Raw genomic sequence first — 12,213 nt, forward strand, 5'->3', positions numbered from 1 at the left:
CTATTCTAAGTACTATATCCGCTTTTCCATTATCCACTGCAAATAATGCGGAGTTTCGGTTCTCCAGGCAGACAGCTTTTTCCATGCGATAAGTTGAACAGTTGATAAGCGTTTTATACCTTTTCACTATCTGTTTAGATAATGTTTCATTGAAAAAAATGCACTTCGAAATCGTCACGGAGATTACGTAATAATGCGCCGAGTACGACGATACATATGGTTGTAATGCGGAATGTAAAAATGTCCTAAGTAAACGACGTTCTTATAATACATAGTATACCGATACTGCGATAACGTAGCTTCTCTCACGTTTCTTTTACGAATTCTTCCAATGTATGTAACAAGTATGCGACTCTGATCATTTTCTTGTTATCATCGACCAAGTTCATGACTTGCTATATTTTTCATTCCACGTTGAAACGGCGATACGATTGATAAAATATTACCATATTACGTCACATCAACGGTAGAATCGATGAAATTTGCGTGGAAGCTACTTTGGAATAAATTCTGATATAGGAATGCAAGTGAATGTCATTCTTTTACCGGTGTAATTATTTTCACTAGACAGGCAGGTATTTTGTAAAAAATCATTCGAATTTGAATATTAACTGTACTTCTGTATTTTTTGAAATTAAGACGATCTTCTTGGTTGTATGTTTCAATTGAAAGAAAAAAACAAACAAACGAAAGAGATCACAGTGAAGTAATTTTGCCACGTGCGTAAAGTTATTGTGCAGGGGTGAATGGTATAATAAAAGTAGCTCGGTAAGAATAATTATTGGTACTTACTTGAAGAAGTCGTCCTTGCAAAAAACATGGCCGTTTCTTGCGAAGCATTTGTCGGTCAATCTTGCACCACAGTCCCGGCACGTGAGACACCTTGCGTGCCAACACCTTTCGAGAACCCTTAGAACGTACTTGTCCAAAATCGCTTCTTGACAGCCTCCACATTTCGGTATCGAAGCTGTAACATTCAACACAATTGCCTGCTGTACCAACAGTCACGTCGAAAACGTCCAAAACGCACTTTCGCGATACTGTAAACAAATATCTCGAAATACGTACGCAAATTGGAAACTCACAAGTTTAGATTTTGTTGAGTGAAGCGTTTAAGTGTTTCAATTTACGGGGTATAGCGAAAAAAAAAGGACATTCGTTGAGAGCGAAGGATAAGAAAAGTGTGAATTAAAAATTTTTCAAACCACGCTCTGGTTTCAGTTTCTGTATATTTCTTAATTATCGCTATTCAACCCTTTATTGAGAAGCAAGTGCCTCTCGTCACTACAATAATCTCAGAGAAACGTCGTACAGTACAAAATGAAGCCCTTACAACGTCGAAACCTTAATTTGCTAATCCTGGTCCACCAAACATCAAGATCAACAGTTGCTCCAATTTTTCAATCCGTGAACTCAACTATTTACCAAACTTCCTTCCCTACCAACAACTTAATTTCTTCCGGATAAATCCAAATTATACTATTTATGTCATAAAACACGTTTTAACCACCTAAACTCTTGATCATTCTAACAGAAACACCTCTTCAGCCGCAGACATTGCACCTGCGACTCACGTAAACTACAGGCCACTCAAGTATTTCACTTCGTACACGATTTTGATCGGAAAAAGAATTCGATTAACCAAACTGATTCTCTGTTCCCCACTTACAGTAGAGGATCTCGGGAAGATTAGCCGGCAAACCGAGTTCCACAGCCGGCTGATCGAGAGGATGCATCTCGCGGTGAGGGGCGTCGTCGAAGCTGGCGATATTTGCAGCGTTTCCGGCGTTACTGCCGTTCCGCCGGACGTTCTGAGACTCTGGAGTATCGTGTGGCGGTGTCAAGACATCTTGACGAGCGCGCCGATACATCCCTTCCAGAGGTAGAGCCTCGCGGCCCAACATTTCCAAGCTTATCATAGTCATTGTTGCGCTTTTCCGATCGAAATTTAGACTTAAAGCACAGTTTGGCAACTGCCAGTCACACCTGACACTTTCACGTTTCACGCTTCTGTTGACAATCAACTGTATACTTGTCACGATGAATTTTAGGTTATGTTGAATTTCTTTCTTAGATTTTCTGAAATTTTACAATACTTGGAATTTCTACTTCGATTCGCTCAAGCGGAGTTTTGTTCATTCGGTATCGCTAACTGTACGTGAAATTGTATGCAAATTGATCGTATTAGCTAGGATATATTGTGAGTTTTTTAAAAATTGGTTCCTTCATTTTTCGTGGATTACTGTCGTGTTTTCGTTTATTTACACATTCCTCATACATTCATCGTTCGTGAACATTTCCGTGTCATCTTCTTCACTCGTTAAGGGAATAACGAAGCCTTAACACCACAACTTGCAAGCAGCGGTGTTGAAATTGTAAGTTTCACGTCATTTTTACCATAGCTGTCAAATCTCGTGTAACTTCACTGATCGACACGAGTTTCATAATTCTGTCGGAACGTCGGTAGTACAATCGTCTACGTCAATTGTCATCCAATCGGTGCACTTTCACTCTCCTCTTCAAAAAGAAACAAAAAGAGCACAAGCGTACTCAAATCCTCTTTACTACGATACAGCTATCTTCGTTGAACATTCTTAAAGACTATTTCTAGCTACTCCCGCTTCAACTTCTGCCTGTATCGATGCAACACTTTTAAATCATCATTCACGTCATACTGTTCGGACACTCCATCAGCTGTCGTATTTATCCAACTCTGAAACTCTTATCAGTCCGTTGAACTATTGTTCGACGATCAAAAATCGAACGTATCAGTGATAATAGTGGAAACAACGACAAGCCTGTGTAATATTAATCCAGCCAATGTCAGAGAGACGAAATGTTCAGGCTGCGATAGATTAGCAGCGAATTATCGATGCGACCAGTGCGAGGGTACGCGAACGACTGTCCCGACGATGTTGCAGCTGCTCGTGCGCACGTGACATTCGTGGGTGTGGCGGCCGCGTGGTGGGGCACGGGGGATCGCTATTGGGTGTGGTCCGCACCCACGCTTCAGACGCTCTGACGCCGATTGGACGGATTGTCGACCACCCCCAATATGGCGATCGACGCACCACGAAGCGTCTTCCGAGCGAGCGGCGTTCTTCTGGCCTGCTGGTACCCGCCAGGGTGTCGCTGATGCGCCGCTGACACCGCGATGATGCGCCGCAAGGATGAGAATGAAACTTCCAGAAAGGTGGAAGCGATCTTTGCCTGGCCATGTGCAAACTTTGGCGACGAATTTCGGAGATCGTTTTATTGGTACAGCACAGAGGAAAGAGTATATTCATTTTTGCAGACTGATGACACTTATAGGGGAAGTTGAGAGCGTTGAATTGAATTGGTTAGGTTTCGCGAAGAGAAGTTGATTAAGTGTCTTGGAATAATTGACGTGGTTAAGGTGATAATGTTGTAAAGAAGCTAGAGAAGTTTTGGATCGGAGTTTATGTCGTCATGAGACAAGATTTGGTTACGTCTGTATTTGTATACGCACGAAAGATAAAAAAGTGACAAAAGTTAGCGGACCTCTGAGTTTCGAAACAATCGAATTTTCTTTCTCTGCTTAACCCTTTCGCTCCGAAGGGCGTATATATACGCCCTCGAAGAATGAACTTTCATATACGAAGAGCGTATATATACGCTCTCGAAAAGTGGGCGCTCGGGTACGAAGAGCGTACATATACGTTTATACCATATATACTTTTGTTTCTTTTTTGTTTTTGCGACAAAATGATCGTTTGCCAAATTTCATTTAAATCTTATAAGACAGATACTGGAAACATATGGGAAAGAAAAATCAGATATGAAATGTACCTCAGTGTCGACTAGTCAGTAATGCGCTCCGTTCATAGCGATCATATTTTGTCACAAGCGCGCCGTAGCGAAAAGGTTAAATCGATAGTTTGAACATATGTCCAAATAGTTTTGGCGAAGAATTTCCATGGTTTCGTGCCATTAGTGCGGATTTAACGAAGCGCATCTCCGCGCCGTCAATCAGTAATCAAAACTTCGAGCGCGCTTTTATTAGAATGAGACATTTTCACAGTTTTAAAGACGGTGTTGTTCGTAACTTTTGCGATTTTCATCCGATTCGCTTGAAATTCTCACAAAATACTCTCTGTAACATAATCTAAAGGAATTGCCTAGGATTTTTGCAATATATCGAATATTTGCTCTGCAACGAACATTTTTATACCAAAATTTTAGGGAAAAATGCGATTCCTTCTTTACATGTCCACCATTTCTATGTAACTCGATATTTTTTGAAAATCTTGCGCACTTCTTTAGTAATTGGCATGTAGATGATGAAAATTTTTTGCACTTCGTTTTAAGTGAAACTGTGTGGCAGCAGGGGACAACACCGTGGGTGCGACCGTTCGGAATAGAGGTTCGGCGATGCAGCGCCGCCATTTTGTAAAGAAATTAAACGAAAAAATACTTTCGTATACTTTAAGGGTAGTATAACAAAGCTCTTGTGAAATGCAACTGATTGTGAGTCAATTATTTTCTTTATAAAAAACCATTTTCAGGCCACGGGAAACCCCTTCAGATTGACCACTTAAGAAACAAAATAGGCGTTTAGGAATTACTGTGCAACTAATGTTGCATGTAAACATACTAAAGGCTACGATTAATTTTGAGCCGAGAAAACCGAACAAAGTCTTAATGACAAAATTAGGAAGCATAAACCACTTGCAACAAAAAAACCCTTGGATTTGATGACTTTATGGCACCTGCCAGGCATTGACACGATTAATCGAGCACAAACCTTAGCCGATCCTTCAGATTAGTTAATTGATTTTCTTTTTTAACGAATTTAATCAAGATTAATTGCAACTATATTTCAACGACGAAGAGATACTTTCAAAGTGCATTCTTCAACGATTAAAAATACATTTCTCCAACAAACAAAAACAACATCACGCCAAATTTTTCAGTTTTCCAAGTGTCACGAATGAAAGCACATATCTGAATCTATAACAAACATTTCACAATTTTACCATTTCGGATCCTCCCTCGATGTCGTTCCTCGACTTAAGCTTAAAAAAAAAAAAAAAGATGAATACATTCACCCAACATCCTGCACATTAATCAAAGAAAACGAAGGCTCCATCGAATCGCGACGAAAAACAACAAAGAAACCCGCACTCCGGTTCGATCGGGCATTTTTTCTACCCCGGCGATGATCATGCAGCTTCGATATCCGCGGATCCATTTCCACGGTTCCAACCGGTGGCCACGGGTTTCTATTCATCAGAATCGTCACGTAAAAGAATTCGCCGGCCTTTCCTCGCTGAGTTTCCTTTGGCCAACGTCTCGAGAGCTGTGCCGATTGCGAAAGCAAGCGCCGCGGAAAGGCAAAGAAGAAAGTGGGTGGAGGCGGAAGATGCCTGGCGAAAAAGAAACGAAAAAAAAAAAAGAGAAGAGACCCGGAGGAGAGGAGGAGGAGGGAACGGAGGAGAAAGCAGGCTGAGTAGGAGGGGACAAAAGGATCTGAGCGAAATTAAGAACAGCCAAGCCAGGAGGGTGAGGGTCGCCATTTTATAATCTTAGTCGAGATCAGTCGTGTATACTCTTCTTTTTTTTTTTCTCCCTCATCCCTGGCTGGCTCACGCGCTCCCATCCACACCGAACCAAATAACACGACGAGGGTCGACGTATAAGTAGACGTATAGAAGGATCTACCACCATCAAACGGCACGCTTTCAATACGCATTTTTGTTTTTCTCGGTCGCGTCAGATGGCTCGTATCTTTCTCATTGTCCTTGTACCAAGCTCGCCCCCTTCGTCTTTTCGGACGAAAACTCTCTTGGCTCGTTTGACACGTGGAATACGAGCTCGCGATCTTACTCTCGTGACCTCTGGTATCTTTCAGACCTTAGACCCTTTGTCTACTGTGCTCTAGGCGATCTCGTTAAGGGGGTATTCCCATTTGCAGGGGTCGAAAAATCAATTCTCTTTTATTGAATTTTCTATAAAATGTGTTGCTAAAATTCTGCGCCCGAGATCGACGAAACGACAAAGTTATTAACGGTTTCAAGGAAACGATGCACTGCTATTTAGAAACGGTAAATTCAGCAAAACTTTAAATAAGTTTTACTCGAAACCGTGTTCTGCAAGTTGAGTGCCATGATTTCTCAACGATGAATCAACTAATCTCCCCAAAATTTTACATAGGTATAAAATAGATAGGGGAGAGTCGTGCAGTACCGGCCACTCTAAGTTTTTGTACTATAACTTGGGCTGATGTTGGTAAAAATGAAATTTCAAAAAAGTAATTTGTAGTACAAAGGGTGCTTAATAAAAGGGGACAAATGGTTTTTCTATTTCGTAGAAATAGAAAAGTTGCAATTTGCAGCGAACGAAAAATTGTCGTACAGTACCGGCCAGCTACTTACAAGGAATGTTCGCGAACGGTCCGGCTTCGATTTTGATGAAACTTTGTACACTTATAAAGCAGCCAAAAATAATCGACACGTATTTTTTTTTTAGCTGCGGTAACTCGAGTTTAAGGAGTGAAACCACCCCTTGTCATTATGAAAATTTCAATAAAATGAAAAATTAAGTTAATAAATTTTTTTTGTTATAAACAAACTGTATTTTGTTAAATTTTTTAACACCATGTTATTGTACATCAGAAACCATTAACCTCGCCCATTAACAATTTTTTCGTATGTCTTTCCGTTTTCGAGGTAGACGTTTCGAGCCAAAACTTCAAGGGGGGGTTTAACCCCTTAAACTCGAGTTACCGCAGCTAAAAAAAATACGTGTCGATTATTTTTGGCTGCTTTATAAGTTTACAAATTTTCATCAAAATCGAAGCCGGAACGTTGGCGAACGTTCCTTGTATAGAACTTTTATTTAGGCATCGATATTTTCTTAATCCGTACACTCCACGTGAGCCCAACCATTGCGGCAACGAAAAATAACTTTTGTCGTAACCAGCGTAAACGTTGAACATCTTAGAACTCTGGTAATACTGAAGAAAAAAGAACGTTGCCGGAATACGTTGCTCAGGACTATAGTATTCATTTGTTTCTGCATCAATAGTGCAATCAACTAACAGTATAAGCGAGATCTAGCTTTGGCCGGTACTGCACGACTATCCCCTATTCCTTCATCGTCCGTACTAGAATTATGTCAATGTCTGCAACAGTTTCGTTTTACATTGCAAAAATTGTGTTCTAAATATTTTCAATTATGATATGAAATGATCATAATATTTTAAATATTAATATAATATATGAAATATTTTATTTTCGACGAATATTTTACAATTATTTTTGCCTGCGCTAATTCTGGCAATATTTTGCCAATATCTTTCGGAGTAACTGTGTATACTGCACAACAAACTACGTTCATTAAATCACGCCATCCGAACGTACCTATACAACATTTCGTTTTATTAATCGATAGTAAGAAAACGTCACGATGGAGAGAGCAATACCGATGAAAACCAGCCAGAAGGTGCAATGGCGCGTAACTAACAAGTATTATTTACCACTGAAAAAGTGCGCCATACCGTGTGGCCGGCAAATCGTTCACGTATGGAATTATTTTTATTCGTTCCGGGATCAGGGAAGAAGGTGACGGCGCACGCATAAATGATTTTATGGGCATGACTGTCGTCATGTATGCAAAGTGTCGAACCATCTGTTTCCTCCGGCCCCATCCATGTCAGGTGGAAAATTTTACATTCTTCGTTCACCGATTATGGTTCCGCAACGCGATCATAAACGCGTCGATGACTTCTCCGATAATTTTCGGTTTTCACGGCCGATTGAAGTTTCGCGAATTCGTCTTCGTTTTGTGATACAAAACGAAAGCACGCTTTGCTTGTTGCTCCCGTTGAACACGATGAATACGTGAATTTCGCGGTGGTATTGTACCAAGGAATAAAGGTTGTTCGATGTTTAGGCACCGGAGTCGACGAGGTTCTCTTTTGTAAGCGTGTGTCGGCTGGAATACTTTCCAGCCCAATTTAATTCAATTCTTCAGAAATGGGAGAAGAAACTTTTTTTTTCTATTCTTTGTTGATAGTTAAATGCACCAAATGCAGTAAATTCTCCACAAGTGTCAGACAGTTTGGATTCTACAAGTGTCAGTATAGATGGTCCTACGCCATAGGCTGCGCTAAATGGGAGAAGAAACTTTTTTTTTCTATTCTTTGTTGATAGTTAAATGCACCAAATACAGTAAATTCTCCACAAGTGTCAGTTTGGATTCTACAAGTGTCAGTATAGATGGTCCTACGCCATAGGCTGCGCCTATGTTATCTCGCTCGCTGTCGGTCAAGCGTGTAACGCTACACCACTCGGTTTCTTTTACGAGATTTCACGGCTTACAGGGCGTCTGTTTTATCTCAATACAGTGAAATATCTGGCGTGACAGTGAACGTGTTAATAAGTAAATGTTGTTCAAATTATATCGTGTTTGATCTCATTTTCATCAGAAAAATCTCATCAATATGTTAAGAAAAATTTCGGGCTAAAAAAACGTAAAATTAAAAAAGTTGGTATTTAAATCCCATGGTTGCCTCGACTCACGTTTCATCCTTATCTTCTATTCGTTGTCCTTGTCTACGTTCGGCAAACTACAAAGGCGGGCGCGAGGCTCGAAAACGTAGTGAAATGTTGTTCATTTTTATCAGAAAAATCTCATCAATACGTTAAGAAAAATTTCGGGCTAAAAAAACGTAAAATTAAAAAAGTTGGTATTTAAATCCCTTGGTTGCCTCGACTCACGTTTCATCCTTATCTTCTATTCGTTGTCCTTGTCTACGTTCGGCAAACTACCAAGGCGGGCGCGAGGCTCGAAAACGTAGTCCCTGACTCTACAAGTGTCAGGTTTAGCTTCCTTGCGGACTGACACTTGTGGAGAATTTACTGTACAGCAGTGTAGTGAAAATGTTTACTTTACTAAAAAATTATGTCGCATGACGTCTGTGGACAGAAGTACAGTACGTGGAATCATTATCCCGGAGAAAAAATTCACGAAATTTTCTAATGATAAACAAGAATGTATTGGAATAAGAAATTGATAAGGTGACATTTTGATTTTTTCTGAATCTGACATTTAATTGGTTCAAATTGGCAAACAGAGAAATGAAAAATGTCAAGTGAATTATAGGTTTATTATAAACTAACGAATAATGTGTTCCTTTGTACTTCGAAACTTCATCTTAATATTTAATATTACGTCTACACTAAGTATATAAAACTTGTTAGAAAAAGAGAAAGCAAAATGTTATATGACAATATTTTGTGTTACATAGGAAGTTACATGTAAGTCGACATTTCCATAATAATTCATTTTAACAAAATAAAAAGGACACAGCATTGGCGTACGTACATTTGCATTAAAAAAGGGTATAAAATAAATCAGTTTTAAAGTCCTTGCACTTCAGATACTCGAAGCACCTACCCGAGCTGCATAGGATTTTCTCAGACCCTCCTAAACAACACTTAACATTTGGTCTGTAGAAATTCCCGTCGATGTCGACCTCTCGACGAATAGCGGACCCCCGTAAATTTGCCGTTTCTGTTTTCAGCGATTTCTTGTATTTATATTACGAATTTAACATTTAGAAATGACTATTTTATTTTGCAACTATAACTAGGCTGTTTTTTATATTGTTGTTTATGAGGAGTAGGGTTTTAAAGTGTGGCTTCGTAGAGAGTGCGGCTCAAGTTTGCGCCTAATGCGCCTTATGGTGAACGCGGTCCTGATTCGAACAACAAATAGATCGAATTCAACCGTCATCTTATTTATTTGTTATTCGAGAAATAACTTTCGCCAAACACCGGCCGGAGATGTCGTTCGGCGCCGATACAACCGATACATCCAGCCTCTCGTTTCCATCGCGAAGATCCATTACAAGGGGGTGTCTCTGCGATTGCGCGACCCCGTGATTTCCGTGGGCGGCCTCCTCGAGCTTCGATTAAGCGAGCCCACCCTTCGTTGGCTCTGTTGCACATGTCGACACGCCTCCAGGAGTCGTTCGTCACCGTAAAAAGCACGAGGGTTTATCGCGGTCTATCCAAGGGTGGAGAGGTTCGCTCGCCCACGGCTTCCTACTGTGCTCGCCTCGTGGCAAGACTAACGACCAACGGGGGATGAGGGTGAAGGTAGGGGATGCAACCAGGTTAGAACGCATCTCTCCAGCGGTGCACACTTGACCCGACAAACGATGACATTCCTCTTTTTCATTTCGCTTCCTTCGAGAAAGGATATCGTAAATATCAGTCGGAACTGGTGGCTTCTGCCTGGTGGAAAGGTCAGGGGATGAGGGTCGGGATTCGAATCATTATCGGCGCTCTTGGTACCTCCAGCCCCTCCGGGGATGATGACTCTCTTCTTTTGTTTTAACCTCAACGCTGGCATGGTTTTCTCCGCATCGTTTCCTCTGCTTCTCCTTTTTTTTTTTTCGCTTTTCTAGGGCAGCGAAGGTGCTAGCGGGGAGTGCATCGAGGTGTTTAAGAGAAACGGTATGCACGGGATGTCTGCGTGACCGTGAAGCTGGAAATTTCGTTGATTTTGGGATTTTCTTGCTGTTCGATGTAACTGAGTATTGGCTTGAAAAACTGAATTAAACGCTGTGTAATTGTAGTGTTTCGAAACAGAAGTGGAAAGGAGGAGGGGTTGATAGGTTAAGAGTAAGCAGTAGGTTAGGGAGAGTAAAAATAAAAGTATAGAAAATAAAAGAAAAAGTAAGAAGGCAGAATAGAAAAGAGCTCTCGAACGATAGTGTACTTATATGTAGCAGTGATAAGAACATAGGATAAGGAGTAAGTGTAAAGAATGGTCTATGGTGGATCAGACGATGTAAGAATCTCCCTCTGTATCAAAGTTTTGTAGGAACAATCATTTTTCCATGTCATCGCTCTTTCGCGAAATATTTCACTCCTCAGTTAACTAAGATACATTGTACGTATGTACACTACCGGCCAAATGTTTGAAATCACTGTGCATTGCAAGCTGCACCAAAATTCTCGAAAAGAAAGTTAGCATTTATAATAATTTTTTAACGAATTTTTTATCGTTCAAATCAATCGAAATGAGGTAAAGTGCTATTGATGTAAATTGGCAGGTGATTCCAAATTTTTGGCCGGTAGTGTATGTGTTCCTTCGTTATTCGGTGAATTTGAAAATCAAATCCAAATATTGTCGAAATTTCTTAATTTATTTATTTAATTTATACAAAATTTCCACTGTCGAATATCGCGTTCTATAGGACCTACATATAGGTAGTTATTTACTAACACTTCACAATTTATTTTTATTATTTCACGGTTGTTTCAAGCTTCGATATTCAACATTTAAAAATGTCCAAAAAATGGGGATCTGAGACGGTTTCGCGATACTTTCACAAGAACGTAAAAAAAAAAAAAAAAATGTAAAAATGTTGCCCAAACAAGGGTTAACGAAAAAGAACACCTTAAACATGTACCCGGAAGTGTTCGATAGAAAGAACGCACCTAACAAAATTCTCACAGGCATCATGCTGTTTACACAACGCGCCAACTCCTAGCGATGCAGAAGAAACAATGTCGTTTAACGGTGCGCCGTATTTCTTCCAAGGAACGCCGCGAACAGAATATTCCACGGACGCAGCAGAAATCGGCAAAAAGACGGCGCCGATGAAATATGCACGTTCGCGCGGCTCGTGCGTTTTTTAATTTAACTCTATTCCCAGCGCGGCCAGCGGAGGAATCGGACGCGGGGAATACAACTGCGTATAATCGAATTTGCACGGATAGATCTTCTCTATGGGCGTTTTCGTTCTATCGGCGGGTAATAAATTACGCCACCCTTACCGCGTAAATACGTTTGAATTTATATCACCCTGTTCGGCCCACTTGCTCCATTTACGCATATGGTTCTTCAGCCGGCGAACTTTCGGTGCCATTGACTGCACGGCAGGCCACCGTCGCCCGATCGAATTAACGTATTCGACCGAATATGAAACCTTTTAGATTAACCGTGGAACGTGGTTATTACCCTCGAGATGTACTCAGATTTTCGAAGAAAATTGGTGGACATTTTTTTGAATGTGCGTCATTTTTTAGGTCTTCTTTGAGATTTTTTTACGAAGAGACCATAAGAGATTTTAGTATCAAATTTTACACAGGTATTTATTCATGTTTCAGGTATATTCACCATTTTTTTAAAGTGGAAATAATGAAAATTGAATGAATTATAAGTTATTTAGTACGG

General features: G+C 40.4%; 1 protein-coding gene across 1 annotated transcript in view; it reads right to left on the minus strand.

Annotated features, from left to right (window-relative positions):
• LOC108574504 (LIM/homeobox protein Lhx3) overlaps positions 1 to 12,213 on the minus strand; it is a 99,439-nt gene that overhangs the window by 11,682 nt on the left and 75,544 nt on the right. Inside the window, exon 3 of the mRNA XM_017937110.1 lies at positions 793 to 967. Coding sequence (XP_017792599.1) covers positions 793 to 967 — 175 coding nt within the window. The remainder of the gene's footprint in view (positions 1 to 792; positions 968 to 12,213) is intronic.

This window comes from Habropoda laboriosa, unplaced genomic scaffold, assembly GCF_001263275.1.
Source record: "Habropoda laboriosa isolate 0110345459 unplaced genomic scaffold, ASM126327v1 scaffold193, whole genome shotgun sequence".
Lineage (NCBI taxonomy): Eukaryota > Metazoa > Arthropoda > Insecta > Hymenoptera > Apidae > Habropoda > Habropoda laboriosa.